This window comes from Astatotilapia calliptera, chromosome 1, assembly GCF_900246225.1.
Source record: "Astatotilapia calliptera chromosome 1, fAstCal1.2, whole genome shotgun sequence".
Classification (NCBI taxonomy): domain Eukaryota; kingdom Metazoa; phylum Chordata; class Actinopteri; order Cichliformes; family Cichlidae; genus Astatotilapia; species Astatotilapia calliptera.
Window position 1 is genome coordinate 9,399,077 of NC_039302.1, and position 17,574 is coordinate 9,416,650.

General features: G+C 39.1%; 1 protein-coding gene across 5 annotated transcripts in view; it reads right to left on the bottom strand.

Moving 5' to 3' along the window:
• trip4 (thyroid hormone receptor interactor 4) overlaps window positions 1–16,479 on the bottom strand; it is an 86,382-nt gene extending 69,903 nt beyond the window's left edge. For all 5 annotated transcript variants that reach the window (XR_003271951.1, XM_026162642.1, XM_026162635.1 and 2 more), the window contains exons 1-11: window positions 16,252–16,479; window positions 15,215–15,396; window positions 14,970–15,100; window positions 13,972–14,190; window positions 13,803–13,881; window positions 13,603–13,708; window positions 13,230–13,445; window positions 12,995–13,124; window positions 12,614–12,807; window positions 12,372–12,496; window positions 11,695–11,786 (exon numbers count right to left, since the gene is read on the bottom strand). Coding sequence is in view for 4 of the 5 variants with exons in the window: in XM_026162642.1 (XP_026018427.1) it covers window positions 11,695–11,786; window positions 12,372–12,496; window positions 12,614–12,807; window positions 12,995–13,124; window positions 13,230–13,445; window positions 13,603–13,708; window positions 13,803–13,881; window positions 13,972–14,190; window positions 14,970–15,100; window positions 15,215–15,396; window positions 16,252–16,331 (1,554 nt within the window). In the remaining variant the exon portion in view is untranslated. The remainder of the gene's footprint in view (window positions 1–11,694; window positions 11,787–12,371; window positions 12,497–12,613; window positions 12,808–12,994; window positions 13,125–13,229; window positions 13,446–13,602; window positions 13,709–13,802; window positions 13,882–13,971; window positions 14,191–14,969; window positions 15,101–15,214; window positions 15,397–16,251) is intronic.
• Between the last annotated feature and the right edge of the window lie 1,095 nt (window positions 16,480–17,574).

Consider the following 17,574-nt stretch of genomic DNA (forward strand, 5'->3'; position numbering starts at 1 on the left):
AAAATCAACAAAGAGCCATAACTTTTCTCTGTAGTCTCAACAGGACCTTGTCAGTACTTAGCTTTGCGACTACACAATGTTCTATGTAAATGCCAGCTTCTTATATCACTTATTTATGATGGATTAAACTTCAAACATATTAGATAAAACTATGTTTTCCCAGACAAAGTAAACATTTGAGTACAAATCCGGACGATAACTTTCTGTCTTGTGCATTATCCAACTTTCTGTTAAATATTAAAACTGCATCTTTATTTGAACAGCAGACACAAACCTTTTAGCTTTTAGGAAATTCCAATATTATTACATCTAGACTCAAACAGTTTGACAAAACAGCTCTTAGAAAAAAGGTCATCTTTTAAATGGAAGAAAAGATTCTTTCCTCATGGTGATAACATGCCTCCGCACAGACCATGTGTTGTTTAAAACATCACTATTAAAATGTAATTATGTTGCGTCATATTCTTGCATCAATGACCACAAAAACGGTTACATTCCAAGGATGGTCTGACATGTAAATCAATACTTCACACAGTTGGCCAACAACAGCAAATCGTGTCATATTTGCTTCTTGAGCAATGGCAGAAGGGCTTGTGGAGTGGGTGCGCCAACAAGCATCACTAAATATAGGAAAAGGCAGCAGAATGAAACAGTCCCGGCTGGCGGTGGAGTAACACTGCAAATTCCTGAATATTGGATTTCCATTGTACTGCAGAATACATTTATTTCTTGATGTAAGCTAAAATACAGAAACAGGAGATCAATCTATGAAGGCCTTTGGCCAAATTCTAAAACGAGCTTAATGTGATAAAACCTCTCCAGTCAAGGAAACAGTTTACATGTAACTTACCATTCTTTAAATGTACATGTGTCAGAAAATAGTTATTTTCTCACAAAGTAGACCTCTAGATTGGCCATAAACAGATTTATGTTTTGCGTTACTAGATTTAAAGAAACAAACGTCTGACTGCCATTGCTCACTACACTCTATAATTCCAGCAGTAACACTGTAGAGCACAAACATACTTCTATGACTCATTAAGATAAGACAACCTTTATTGGTCCCACACGTGGGACATTTGTTATATTAATATGACACCAGCCTTGATTGTTCTTTTTTTTAAATATTAAGAAAAATCTATCTACTATACATCTTATTTGTTCAGTTCTTTCACCAAGAAAAACATAAAACAACATGACACTGGGCCTACTTTTTTCCCCCCTGTTTTCATGTCTCCATTAGAAACTGCATGAATCAGTAAACTCACACTTTTTATCAATGCTTTCATCTTCATCTTCCTTCACCCCTAATGCAATGACTAGCTATAGTATCTTGTTTACACAAAAAAATAATACTAACAGAGGAGTCCAGTTAAGCACAACCTGGGCCTCTGCAACAGCAACTGCAATAGCATCCAGGCCACTTTAAGTGAAACCAACCGATCTTTAACTGAGTTTGAAAGCTTCACTGGAAAACTGAAATCTCCATGCACATTTTATCTGCATAATAGCTTTATTATCAAGTGAACTGCCTTTTTTTTCTATTAAAAAACCTTCTCAAATAAGATAGTGTCTGTGGCTACTAAGGCTAAATTATGAGGAAAATTCTGTACTTTTATGTTGTCGGCTTTAAAACCGAAAGCCGATGAGTTGAGCACGAAGGCGTGTCACGTTTGACGTAAATTCTACTTGATCACACACACGAGTACCTAGTGGTGTGTATGGGGCAGGCAATCAACTCCCTGCCTCCCACAGCACATATCACTAGAGCCTCATTGGAAATAATCACCCCGCTCCTCCTGCCATTTAAACCGACAGCACCTCATATCAAAAGCACAGTTCCTGTGTTTTGGAATTAAAATGTTGATTGAGTGAGATTAACACACCAAAGACAAATACACCAAAGATGAGCTGTCACAGACATTCTGACGAATACTCCGGATGACACATGGAGAAAACCTAGATGTGGTTACCCAACATAACAGTACAGACCGATACAGAATCAATTTCCATCAAGATGGGAGCGAGTCCAAGTCTGAAAATAGCCCGCTGTGTAACAGGCATGTGGTAAAGATGTTATCTGTACTGTGACTGTGCTTTGTAAGGATGGCTGAACTGAGAAGCCAAATGGCAAACGGCAGAGGTTGGATCGACTGAAATGAGATCATCCCTACTTCATGCGATGAATATCATATCCACACTTAAGAGACAGTTTTAACAGACAGAGAAAGCCATTGTAAATTAACTCTGGGTAAGTACTGATTTGTTTTTTACAATAAACAAATGCCCACCCCTACTTTCCATTTATCTCTTGTCACTACCAGGAAGTTGCCGAACAGACGTATTGCCCAGTGGAGTACAATTGAGTTTGTAATCAGTGACCCTGCAGCAGCAGAGAGTCTCACGCTCTCTGTCTCTCTGGTTCTCTCTTGAGAAGAGATACTTGTGTTAATACTGACGCTGGGTTGGGCTGGGCTGGATAAAGATCTTTTCTCAAGTGAACACACACACAGGCATGTGTGACATGAAGGAATTGCATAGACATGCCTGGGGAATGTTGGCAAAAACACTCAAACTCAGCTAGACATAATGAGAGAAGTAATGCCTGTTCTCACATTTGGATGTGAACAGGCATAAAGAATAATGATTAAACTGAGAGCTCTTCCGATTCCTGATAATATCGTAGCAGGGAAACATGGTCGCCCACTGACTTTGCACAAGTACTTACTGACTACAACACACAACCTTCATTCATTTTCCCATTCCAAAACAGAAAATTGGCACAGACACGGGCCTCATGAGGAGCGATTTTGGGGCATCAACAACAAACACCAGATGTGGAGTTGGGAGATAAATGTCAAACATATTGATTCTATGCTTCATTAAAGCTTATTATGGGGGGTAAAGTTTGCCTGCGGCAATGGTAATAACAGATCACAACATCAACATCCACCGAGGTCTTGTTTTATGCAAACATTGTTTAACACAGTTGGTGCCATTATCAAAGAGAGTACAAACTGAGAGCCAGAACACTGCTTCATAAAGTAAAAACAAAAATGGTGTTTCTGTTCCAGCTGAGATTTCAAAACTGTTTGCAGAGCCAAAATGAGTGATTTGCAAATGCAACTTGTCAAAAATAGCAACAGTTATTTTATTTTATCTTTTAAACAACAGATTTCTGTCAAGTGACTGAATTTGACCTAGAACCTTGTTACACTCAAGGAGCCTCAAAGGTAAATGGACACTTGCCAGCCTGTGACACTGGAACTTGTGACTCTTCCCTTACTCTTCTAATACAAATTACCATATTTTTCAGACTTTAAGGCTTAAAATCCTTAAATTTTCTCAAAAATCGACGGTGCACCTTATAATCCAGGGCACCTTTATGTATGAATTCTGGTTGTGCTACCTGACCTTGAACCGATTTTATGTGGTACACAGTGTTCAAAAATCTGCCAAAAAATGTTTTAGTACGACTTTGGTAAGCTATGAAGCCGCACTGCTTGATGGATTGTCAGAGCATTACGGCTACCGTAGTCAGGAGCCTCGCGGAGTAACCCGGGTCCAAAACTCCGTCCAAAGTCAACACTGCGGCATCACTGAGAGTTAAAAACTGTCTAAATTCTTTCATCTTTAATAAAATGATCAGTGTTGCTGCTTTACCAGGTGTAACAAGTTTAACATCCAGGCATCCATGAAAACAGAATTTATTACATTTAACAGAGTTAGAAGTTAGCAGGAAGTTAGCTCGCTAGTTTCCACCTAAACATGATATTGCATGTTCTGACTGAGAGATTTTTGAAGAAATTCAAACGTACAGCTCTATCACTTCCAACATAAATGAAGACAGAAAACTAAACAGCAGTGACTTTTGTAGGGTTACTGAAGTTGGACTAGCTGGTATATAATGATGTGCTACGTAATCGCTAGCTACACAGCTATGTTAGCATAACAAACACAGTGAAGCTGGAGGATGAACGCTAACTTTTTTCCACTCTATAAAAGTTAACGTGAGGGTTCCCGATGGTTAAGGACAAATGCAATCGCATGACAGGATGCTGTAAACGGACCAAACTTCAGTCAGGAGAACAACTGAGAAAATCCATCCACAATACGAGGTTAGTTATTAAAATACTGCAAAAACATGGGAATAGAGCAGCTGCGAGAGAATTCAACATTAATGAATCAATGGTATGGAAGTGGAGGAAGCAAGAAGAATGAGTTGAGTAAAGTTTGACTTATCTGACTGTTTTGTTTCGCTTAATGCGCCTTATGTATGAAAACAGACCCGTTCATCGACAGTGCACCTTATAATCTGATGCGCCTTATGTAAATAGAGAAACTGGAGTTGATTCAAAGTGTCAGAAAGATCACTGAAAACAACTAAACTAATAAATAAGCATCTAATGAAGTCAAGAACACTCAAATTGTTAAGCAATCATTGTTAAACCATTAGACACCACGATGAATGGAAATACCAAGGGTTTACAACAAGGTCCAAACCACCAACTGCACTCAAGAACAAGAAGGTGAGATTAGACTGCCAGAAAAAACGTTTTTATACAGAAAAAACCAAGCTTAACCCATGACAGTACGATCAGGAGGAAAAAATATGAAGGAAAGAAACAGCTTATGATCAAAAATATACACATCATCTGTCAAACATGGCAGAACCAATGTAAGGGCATGTGCATATATGACTGCTAGTGGAACCGAGTCACTAGTGTTTATCGATGATGCGACTGGTGATAGAAGCAGCAGGATGAATTGTGAAGTGTAAGGGCTATGCTCTCTGCTCAGATTCAGCCAGATGCTTCAAGACTGATCTAACAGAGCTTCACAGAGCAAAGGAATAGTGACCCAAACCAAAAATTTGGATATTTTTCAATGGCTAAATCAGGGACCTGATCTCAACCCAACAGAGTTTGCTTTTCAGTTACTGAGGACAAAGTTGGTCACAGAGGATTTTCATTGATATATTAAAAACAACCATGTAATTAAGTACACCCTCACCATTTATATTCCAGGAGACTACAGTTTAGAAGCGACTAGGACTTCACTGATATTTTATCTCTTCAAAAAAGGGAAAAGACTGCTGTGGATTAGAAATATGTTGAAAAGCTCTGACTTAAAAGAGCAAAAACACATCACACCATTTTTAAAGAGAAAAGAAGGATTTGAACCTGTTTTGCATTCAAGACTTCAAGTAAGTTGATATTCAGTTACTCTCTTTGATTCTGACTTATTTTCATCAACGGTGCTGTCTTTCAAACCATCAAAAGGGAGCTGCGTGAAATATTTCTCGCATTGGCTTTATCATTGTTCCGAGTTCCTGTGATCAGCATACTGAGAGAGGAACAAGTCCTATTAAATGAGCAGAACAAAATAGAGAAGAAGCAGAGATAATAAATGGGTATTAACAGGCAGTTTCCCCAACAGTAGAAACTGTGTGACATTTAATTAAGTGGTCTGTGGACTGCAGTGAAATTCTAAACAGTGTATCAGGCCATTTCGAGTCTGGCAGATGGTTCTATGTATTTTTCATGCTGTGGAAAACCTGTGACTGAGGTTCGGTTGGTTGTCATCCAGTGCCTGGGGACCCAGAGCTGAATGCATTCTACACACCACTGCAGAATCACATGATGTCTGACCTCTCTGCCGTGGCAAACTGCCCAGCAAGGAACAGGGAGGAAGGGGAGGAATGTCAGCGTGTTAGTGTGTGACTGAGGTTGCACAGAAAGAGGCAGGGAGCAAAAGCAAGACCCAAAGATGCATGATTGAGTATGAGCTTGCATGTCTGTTTACTGAGCGTAAACTGAATTCTCTGCATCCACACACAACTTCACCGCACTGACCTGTAAAACATACTGTTAGAGAGGGAAAAATATGGATGGAATAATGCAGGGGGGAGGAGAGGAGGAAGAGAGGGAAGCAACCACTGCTAAGGATTCACACAATGTTACAGAGAAAAGGGGCATGAAAAAAAAAACAGCATTGCCTGACTTCCCTTCCTTTGGAATGCATCCAATATATCCTGTGAGTGTGAGTGTATGTGCGTGTGTGGCATGCTGGCAGGAAGGCTTTCAGCATATAAATATCACATTACCACACAAGGAAACGCAGGCATCAGTTTGAGCTTCCAGCAGGCCTAACAAGCACAGGAGCTCCACTCTGGAGGTCAGAGGCAGAGCTTACACAAATGGAATTCCACAGGAACCAGCACTTCTTTTAACAGATAAGTGGCTGTAGCCTTGCAGCTGTGTGATGTGGTATAAGCCTGGTTTCAGTTATCTCACATGTGCTAGTGTGCACAGATGTACCAAGCTGCAGTATATATAATATATATACTGAGCTAGAATAAGATTACATACACAATTCCACAAAAATAGGCTTGAAGCCACAGTGAAGAATAACTTAAAGCCTCGTTTTATTAACTGACCAATGCACAGCAGATTAGATTAGATGAGATTAAGGTAGCGGGAAAGGCAGACATAGAACAACGCTCAGCTATTTTGGCAGTATGAGTCTGCGATCAGTAAAATCTGAACTGTGAAGCATCTGACTCAGCAACCCATGTTCAGTAAAAGGGGGAGAAAGATGTACTGCAGTATATTCAGAGAGACACCTGATTGTCTTAAACTCAGCAGGTCTGCAGCAGGACAAATACCCCAACCATACCACAGCGAGGGCCATAAAGAATTATCAGTGACAAGAAGACCGAGGAGTCCTGCAACAGATGGTATGGTTCCCACAGAGCCCTGATCTCATCAACACTGAGTCAGTCTGGGATTACATGAAGAAGCCAAAGGCACTGAGGCAGCCTAAATCCTCCGGAGAACTAAGATGCTGGGAAGAACCTGCTAGTCAAAAAGTGCTCACACCACGTTCCGACTTTAGATTTGTTTTTGTGTCATATGTGTCATGCTGAGTGGGTTATTCCAGAATTACTTAATTTTGTATGTGCTTTTTTTTTTTATTTATTACTGTTAATTATTGCGGTATAATGGCTCTTTGACTTTCTCACTAGTGTTCAGATGCAAACAATAAATATATGCATATGCCGCTGTTGTCAACTAAACATATATGCTGATGGTATACTATAACATATATATCTATTCATGCAGCAGATGAACACCATAAGAAAATCCTTTTATATTCTTGCTTTTTATATAAAATCTTCTTATCTTTACATGCTATGCTGTAAATAAGAGTTTCACCTGAGTTAGCACTCACTTCAGTGCTTGCATTTCCTTTTAAAACCCAAATGTAAGTTTTGACTCAGTATGTCGGCAAAGTATCGTTAACTTCTAACATTAATATTTGCTTTATTCTAGTAATGAAAGCGTGACAGTGAGCATGCTCAAGATCAATACCCTAAAAGTGAAGCTAACTGAAATTCAGCCACCATCCTGATTATTTTAACTTGTGTTATTCCTGCTGTGACACATCAAAGCCTGTTCTTGTCTAACAACAAAAATAAATAAATCATTCGTGAAATAAAGGTACATTTCTTTGCTCTTAAAGTGGAATTAATGACAAAAGAAAAAACAAAACAAAAACTTTAACAGTTGGTTTCGAGTCATGTCACGAATATGCATTTAACTGATAGGTACGTGAGCTGGGAAATGTGTTACATACCAGCCGTTAACAGTTCTGAGGTCAAAAACATATGCTTATCTGAGATACCACAGACTGGATTACTGTGCAAAAAAAGAATGATGCAACTTACAGATTACTATGTTAATATTTTATCATCAGGAAATGTGTAGGGCTCTTTGTTCAGATAATACATGTACAAACCTCCCTCACACACATTGCCCACTTTGACTTCTTGTCCTCTTAGTCATATCATATGAATGAAGACCTTTTTTTTGTATTCACTAAGACATGTATCTCTGCAGCTGGTGATCTGGTCTTTGAAACAGGGTAACAAATCAGACCTTAAATGAGAGTGTGGATTGATCCAATCAATTTTTTCACTGCAGGAGTAAGTAGATGTGTGATTCAAGCTCTGCATGGGGTCTGATGTGCCTTTGTCTGTGCTAGAAGCTTTCGTGGAGATAGAGAACACATATGTGGATGTGTTGTAAAAAAAAAAAAAAAAAAAAGGGAAAAAAGAAAAGAGAAATTCCTTTTGACTTAAAGCAGCTTTACTCAACATAAAGAATCTGTAACATTTTTACCACCTATAAAGCTGCTCAGATTGGCTGCACCTCTCTGTTGATGCTTAATTATCTCACTTAGCCTTTTGCAGCAAAAACATTCCCATTTTCAATCTGTAACATACCCATCTCTATCCCAACCCCCCTCTGCAGCAGGCAGGTCAGGCATACATCTCCACCCATTGCTGAGTGAGCACTGGGGGGTAGGAGTGGAGAGACAGAATACAGATCATAATGGCTGGCCAATTATCAGTACTAAGGGGGGGATGGGAAGCTGGGAGGAGTGAGAGATTACAGGGAGAACGGATCAATACACCAGTCAGTTTCTAATGAGGGAAAGAATTGGTCCAAGTCAAGCAGATGGAAATCCTGCTCTGCCTGAGGTGGTCTTTCTGCACTGTCTGTCAGCAGGGTTTCCGGGTTTTGGTGTTGTGCAATAGCGCCCCAACAGAGGAACGAGTGCAATGACACAGAATCGTCGATCAGTGACATTTAAGCACACAGAAAGGCACTCCAGAGGGTCATCAACATGGCCCAAAAAATCATTGGACATCCTCTTCCCTCCCTGAAGGACCTGTACAGCACTCGCTGTCTCAAGAGGGCACGCAGCATCCTACGGGACTGCACACACCCAGGACACCGGGTGTTTAAGCTGCTGCCGTCTGGCAGGAGGTTCAGGCTGCTGAGGTCCCGAACAAATAGACTCAAGGACAGCTTTTACAACAGGGCAATAGCCCTGATCAATGTAAATAGCTGACCTGACTGGATACCTCCCTGGACTTTTTAGGGGGAGGTAACAATGTTTAAAACAATAACAATAATATTTATATTTATAACAAGGTGCAATAATAATTAATGTGCAATAATAACAGTGTGCAATACACATACACTTATTCTTCTTTTTTATACTAAGTTAATATACTGTGTTGTGTTGTTTGTTACGTTGTGATGTGTCATATCGTGTCGTGTTGTGTTATATGTAGTGCCGACGTAGGACAGTTTTTCCAATTTCATTGTACTACTGTACTATGTATGACTGTGCAATGACAATAAAGAGTTATCTTATCTTATCTTATCTTAAGAGAAATAAAGACTCCTGTGCTAAATAAAATAAAAACATTTTTTTCCATTTCTGTGAGTCAGTAGTGTTTCTCTCATGCTCTCCTGATCTTCCCACATTCCACTTTCCCTGAATATTTCATACATCATGAAGAGACAGATTTAGAAGAGCCTGAAGAATAATGGCTGTCTGTCCTTCACCACCCCCCTTTTAACCACCCACAGCTGCCAGCACAGGACAGTAAATCCTACACCTCACCCACTCTCCCAACCCAGCAGTGCAGCTATGTGCTACTATACACTAGCACAACATGCCCTCTTCTACTTACACAAAAGGAATCAAGATTCAAACGCTAAACCATTAATGGCTTTTCCTTTTTTCCAAAATGTCGACTCCAATAGGCAAAAGCTAACAGTTCAGCACCATCATTAGGCATTTGGTGCTGTTATTCTTTTCTATTCTTTTCTAGTTGGTTCACTTTTTTCCTACATGTGTCTTGCTTTCTTTTTTTCTGAGGGGCCTTGTGTGAGGTGGGGGTGTTATTTATGGCTGCTCTGTGCAAGTGGTCACACATACACACACACATACACACACCCTTTCACAGGATGAAAGGGCAGCCACACTGCCTGCAAACATGATTTTACAGCCCTGGGTGGAATGAGTGGTGGAGGAGAGAATGAGGACAGAGTACAAAAGGGGAAAGCCCTTAGATTTACAGGTCCCAGCAGTCAGAATGCAACCATGAAACAGGACACATTTTTAAGGCTATTTTTTTCTTTCAACCAAAAACACAGCTTCTCAGAAAAAAACAAAACAACAACTGCCTTTATGCAGGGAGATACTGTGTGTGTATGCAGAGATGTGCAGAAATACAACAACCCACAAGCAGATTATTGCCTTTTCTGTGTGTATGAGTCTTTTTTTTAAGACTGTGCAGTTTCCAAATGTGATCTGCTTTTGTTTATCACTAAAGATGGCAGAAGATCATGTATGCACATGTGCAAGAGGTTTTGCAGCTTTGCTGGGTGAGAGCATGTTTATGCAATGTGTAGAATTTGACGAATTCCCCCACTTAAATAGTTCAACAAGACTATTCTACATGGATGCGAGTGTATCCGTGTGTTACGATATATATATGGAGTATACCAGGTAGAGGTGTAGAGTACAGAATAAAAAGTAACTAATGTAATCAAATAAGGCATGTACCTAAAGATGGAAATTTAAAGGAAAAAACACAACGTTCCTTGGTGAAGTGTTATAATAACATATAATACACACATTTAATAGTCTGTAAAAGAATGATTTGAGACGAGCAGTGTCTTGCAAAGCCGGGGGCAAAACAGCCAAATGAAGATGGCAATGCAATTAAGTTTAAATGTGTTCCATTCACAGCAAATGGGGAGAGCCACTCTGTTTCCACATAATGCTGTAATGGAAAGTAGGGTGCATTTTCCAGCTTATATCTGGTAACACTGCAATTAATTCAACTGATTTAGGTGCAAAAGCTCAAGTAAACAGTTTATTAGTCCTACAAGGCAACAGTGACCATGGCACTAATGGAGCAGCAGCATTATTTGCTACATCACATGTTCGCAGTCACTCTAACAGTGTGAGCTAAGAGGGGTGGGGATTTCATTTCAAGTAGAATCGCTTTCTCCTGTGAACATATCTGAAATACACACAAAGACTGGTACCACTGTAAAATGTACATACCACCACTCTGGTGGGAGGTATTTTGGTGTAACGAGAGCTTGTATTTGGTTTCTGTGGTGGATACTGCCCCTAGTGTAACACTGTAAACTGGCAGGGAGGTGTTGTGAAAAGGGTGGAGTCTGCTCTCTGCTGACAGAAAGTGGCACTGCACCAAATTACTCACAATTACACAGAACAGCCAACTACACAGTCACTAAACAGTACTGACATAGTAGGACTAGAGCTTGAGATCATACTTATTACTCAAAATTATCCACTGGGCATTTCAAACACAATGAGAAGTCTCAATGTTTTTACAACCACTACTGTTTTTTGCTATAACTGGAACTGAGTCATTACTTAACAGAGTTCTGAATGAAAAGACTTATTACAAAACTTTGTCTCTAACTTAATACAAGTTAAGTGTTTGATGCGTCACTTTAACACTGTCTCCAAGGCTCACATGGACAAATACATAAACCCTATATATGGCCTTTTTCATGTACAAACCCAGAATTTATTGACATTTTCTCAAGTGAATTAATTTATACTTTAAATGTACAACTACTTTAGATCACAACTAAGCACAAATGATGACAGGAAGGCTGTCATCTTTAATCCAGTTGCAGACATTTCATGTTTCTGTGAACCCACGACTGACTTCAAACAGAACCCATAATACCAATCGGTCATAAGGAAAACGTTAAGAGTAGTGAAACCTGAGAGTTTCACTTTTTGGTTGGTTTTTTTTTTGGTTGTAAAAGTACATCTTTCACTAACCTGTTCCCTGAATTGCTGCTGAGATAGACAGTCAGTCACATTAACGCAGCCCAGCAAGCAGCCAGTGGGATAGTCTTTAGGAAACATGGGCCCTGTGGAGATAAGACCAGGATCACTCAATCAACAATGTGTGGAATTAAAAGCAATCAGTATCACTTTATGACAGCAACATGACAGAGCCCAGTTTAGCATTAATATTACTTGTATCAGCGCTAAATTATGATACCATTATGACATGTTATTAACAGCATTTTATCATGCCCATGAAAAGAAAGTTGTGCTTGTTAGCAAATTTAAACAAATATACTTTTCTGCTAGAAATACTTTACTGTGTGCAATAAAAAAGTTTATTAAATATGCCCTAAAGACACTATGTCCTTTCACAGCTTTCACAGAGAAAGGCCAAAGCTTGGCAATAAGATCCAAAGGGCCTATTACAAAACCTAGCGCTAATGTTGTTACAACAGCCTTTAAGAGGGCCCACACAAAGCTACTGGGGGCATTTTTAACATAAATATTTCTATATAATTTTTTCCTGAGCCAAGGAAAGCATTACCCATGCATTATATTTTGTAGCAGCTTCTTTTCTATCTTCAGCAGCACCATATTTAAATCTGTTTAAACCAGAAATACATTTTTAGTATTCACAATATGATTCCTTTGTACAGCATCTGCACCTTTTTTATAAATGTGGCGATACATAGCTTCCACCTCTGCGATTTCTTGAGGGGTGGGCTTCTTTGCTGCAGCTGCAATCCAAAGTCGCCCACGGTGTGACGTGTACCACGTTCGTCCTTCTACCCTGCATACACACATAAAATGTCACATATTACAACACTTTGCCAAAACCCAAGTGTCTATAGGAGTTTATCATATATACAACACACACACACACACACACACACTGCACAGTCCTTACCTCTTGATGCCCTTTACCAGTAGCGAGGCCCACGGTTGGTGCATGCTGAGGCACCAGCCGCCATCGGACATCTCCTGCAGCTCTTTGTCTTGGAGCCTCAACCGGTGTCGTTCTTCTCTTCCCTTGTCCTCCATTGCACTCTTTCCCTTCTCCATTGGTTTCTTGTGGCTTTCACTCCCTCCAACATCAACCCACTGAAATAGGCATTCGTTAGAAACATCAGTAGAGTCTGTTTCAATGCTCACTGTTTTGTGATGGGTTAAAGTGCAGAGCAAACTCAAGGGATTTGACTGATATTTCATTTGAATTTATAAAATAATACAAATGACTAAAGAAGAATGATTAAAGAAGAAATACCACGTTCAGAATGGATCAAGTTACCTCTGGCGCAGATTGCATTATGTTGGGATTCACCAGATCTCTGAGGCCCTGCCGTCCACCCTTTCTTTCAGAATACATTGGTGATTTGGACACCGATTCATTGCTCATTGCCTTGAGGGTCTCATCCAACCTGCAAATTATTGGAAACATTTCAGAAAGTCTGGCTGTTTAACACAACCACATAACATAAATCTGGAATTGCTGTTGTGATTCAGGTGCTGTCAGATTATCTTACTTGTTGTAATACTCATTCAGGTTGTTTCCCTCTTCAATTACTTGTCTACCAGCAAAGTCAAGTGTGATCTTCCTGTCTTTGCGAGAGGCATGGCGAAGCTCTCTCAGCTCCTCTTCCTTTTTCTTCAGTTTCTCTCGCTCATTGGGTGACAACCACTGATTGGATTCAGTGGCAAAGTAATCAGACTCATCATCCAGAACCTGTGTTCTTCTGATACTGGGGTTAAAGGGAGGCAGTGAAGTGTTATTACCAACTTTCATCACTATCTTCAACAGCAATCAAAATGTCCTGTTAAAGTGTAAACACTGCACACAGAGCAGTAAACCTATCCATTCTTGTAAAGCTCTTTTCTTAACTGTGTGTTTTATGATACCTATTTCTGTCATATTCCAGCAGTTTGTCTTTGTGCTGAATTGCTTTCTCCAGCCCAGCCTTCATCGTGGCCTCTTGGTGTGAGAGATATTCTCTTTCTCCGAAGTCTGTCACCAAAATAAAAACAAACTCACAGTATCAAACCAGTTGATCTTTTCAAAGAGTTTCTTTTCATAAGTCCTGACTACTTAAGACCCTCACCGCCCATGAGCTTCTTTCTTAGTTTCTGGCTTTTGTTGGAGTCTCGTTGGAGGATCTCCTGTTCTTCTTTTGTGCAGACCTTAATCAGAAAACACTTTTAGCACAAGAAGAATGACAAAAAAAAGCCCCAAAACAACAACGCAATCTAAGGACTTAAAGTGATATGTACCAGGCTGCCACAGAAGAAACAGGGTCCTGAGCCCTCTTGCTCACACACAATACGGCCACAGGTGATGCAGTTGTTAATAAGCTTGTGCTTTTGGGCAAGGCATTCACAAGCATGCCGACCTGGGAGTAACACAGCCAGCCTGTCCTGACCCTCTTTAGCGTAGAGATTGACAAACTTTGTTTTCTTCTTTGATGATGATGTATTACTATTTTCCTGGGCCTGAAGAACAATTGAATGAAGAGAAGTAGAAAGGAAGACATCTGTTTAACAAATGAACACAACAATAAAAATGGCACAGGACATGTACAAATAAACATGATATTGATATCAGTTACAAGTTTGGATCCCGCTTTTTTTTTTTTTTAAGGATTATTTATTATTATATTTATTCTTTTTTGTATCAGAACGCAGAAATATCACCTGAATATATGAAGAGAAAACAAAGTTTACTTTAAATTATTCAAAGCAGGATTTGGGATGCCATAAGCGAGATTCTATCAACAGGCCATAAAAAGATAAAAATGATTAAACATTAAAAAGCATGTCTGTGACTCAGCCCTTCATGACTGAATAGCAAAAGCAAAATCCACTATTTTAAACAACAAGAAACAGAGTTACAAGTAATTTTAGAAGTCTGCTCATTACTGAACTGGATATTACACCAGTGGAAATCCGTCCGTTGCTTTGATGAATGCAGTTTTATGTCTTTGTTAGATATGGATATTGTGAAAGGCTGTGAATGCACTGAATTGACACACCATCCCATCTGACTACCATATTAAGTTACTTCACAGGTTTGATGTCCATATTGTTCTACAACGTAAAAAATATTTCTTTTTAAATTAAAATAAAACAAAAGAAAGAAGAAAATCACACACTGATGAGTAGGCATGTCCAAACGTCTGACTGGTATTTTATAAGTTCTGTCAATTTGGTAACAAATTATCTCCATAAAGCAGGTGAGAAGACAACAAAAGTGTGGCATTATTTGTACTCACCCTCATCAGATCAATGGGGGTTTTTACAGCTTCTGGCACAGGTTCTGCTTGGCTCACGGTCATCACCTCCTGTTTGTTGCGTCCTTTTCGTTTAGATTTCTTCTGGGTATCTCGGGTCATATCTTGTGCATCTAAAATATTTTTAAAAATTACCTTCATCAACGTTGTTTCAGAGCAACTGAGGCGTTTTTTTTTTTACTGTAGTTCCTTTTATGTAGTCTATCTGAATGAAATTTGTTTCTTACCTGGTGATGAAACAGATTCTTTGAGAATGAAAAGACCTGTGGTATCTGCTGCCTGTCTTTGAGTCTTCTTCCATCTGCTGAGGAGCTCGTTAATGAACTGCCCCTTTTCCCCATCTGTACCCTGCAGGAGGTCTCCCACATATTCCTCAATCTCTTCAGCCTTCTCGATTGATAGAATATATCTTGGAAATACAACACCACAACTTCATTTATTGACGTTTCTATACAAATTCATTGCCTAACATTTTAAAAGACCAGAAATAGCGACGAACTGTCATTTAATTATCAATTACTTTTAAAATATGTGTCTTTCAGTAATTTTAGAAGTATGCTAATATATCAGGAGCTTAGGTATAAAAAAAAAAAGCATTTGTACGAATGTGTGTGTGGTTGGGTGAACGAAACTTGTAGTAATATATACTGTAGCTATATAAATACCAGTCCATTTACCATATTAGTCCACGAAAAGCTTTTCATATATAATTGGTTAAAGTAGCTTATTTTAGGGTACACGTTTATGCAGTTCTTCATCTCTGTCTTTATGATAAACTATCAGCTTTCAGGCTGTTGATCTGATGGGTGGACTCTAACTTTGCTTGGTTTAGTGTCCATATCATTTGCTTATTACCTGCCAAATGAAAAACGTTATGATTTCTCAACAGAAAACTATGTTCACTGTTTCGCTTACATACACTAACCATGTAAACCACGTAAACCATGTGTGTAGATTTTTAATAGTTAAAACAAATAAAAATACATAAAGACACAAAGTCCCACTCGACACTTGTCATGTAGAAAAAGGTTTAATCTGACTTTTTAGCCAAAACAGCTTGTTCACGGTGAGCCACTAAATAGTCAATACACTGGCATACAGCTGTAGTGTCACAATTAATTAGCTGTATCAAAAACGACAACGACACGTCATATACATACATAAGTACACCATAGCGCAGCCTAGCTTACTAGTTAGCTGATCTGCAGATGCTACAATTAGCCAGACGGCAGACAGTAATAACAGGCAGGTAAAATTTTCTTACTGGACGATTTCTTCACCCGCCTCCAATCCAAACTTGTGATGTAACTGTTCCACACACCACTGCAACAACTGCTCCGACATTTTTACCAGATGACAGGCTCCACACCTTCAAGTTTAAATCAAAGAGACCGGCGTGTCAAGCACAAACTTATAGCATAAACGTGTTTCCAGTCGGCGAAAAAAACAAATGCGCACATAACATTGGCGTTTACCGGGAGTACGTGGCAGAATCCCGTCCTGAAACAACTTATGCTGTGGTGTAAAGGTTCCACCTGACCAAACAGAAAAGTAAAATAAAGAAAGAGGGGGAAAAACACTTGTGTAAAATCATCTGTCTTTAATTGTAACTTTCTTTAATTATACGCGGGTGTTAGTGAAACTAAACACTCCTTTATCAGTGAAATACGGATTGGTTGCACTTTTGAGTTCAATCACTAGATGGCAGGTTTGCAGTAACTTTAAATACACAAGCTTTAGCTGTTGCTTAAATCGACAGGTTCCACCGAATAGGCTCATACCTGACATAGGTTATTATCGTACATGAGCCAATCAAGGTTATGCCTGAAGTGACTGTATTATTAGTAAAACAAGTATATAACAAGACTATAAAGTATAGTCATCACCAGTCTGGTTTCAATGACTCCAAATAAAACAGAGATGTAATTAAGATTTTTATTCACTGTTATTACAGTTTATCAGTATTATCATTATTTGGTATTATAACTCAAATTTTTATAATTTTATTATTTATTACTGATTACTACTGAACACTTTTTTTGGCTGTAGGAAGACAGTAAGTCCTCAACTTGTGAGGTTTTATTTGTCATGGCCCTGAGTCAGTGATCCAGAGTTTATGTTTTGGATTGCTTTGCATCTGAAATAATATTCTAAATTTAGTGTTTTGTTTTGTTTTTTTGCACTTTTGTGTTCTTATTTGATCATTTAGTTTCTGGTTAGGTTGTAGTTTTTCGGTTCTTCGTTATTATTTCGTCTAAAGTGTGTTTCGGTTTGCCTTCAGTTCTTTGTGATTATAGTTCTCCCTCCCTCACTGCCTAGTCTTCTCTTGTGTTTAGTAAATCTTGTATCTGTGTTTTTGTCTCCCAAGTCACTGTGCCAAGCTCACATGTCTATTAATTTGTTTCCCTGTCGTGCCTCTTGCTACCCCTGCTCCCTGTTTAGTCAGTCTGTATCTCAGTGTGTGCCTCTTGTTTCCTGTTGAATTTTGATAGTCTTCTGTCCTGTGTTTAGTGTATTCAGTTTTGCTTCCTCTCTGTCTCGTTATGTGTGTTTAGTCCCAGCTGTGTTCCCGCCTGTTTCTCCATCC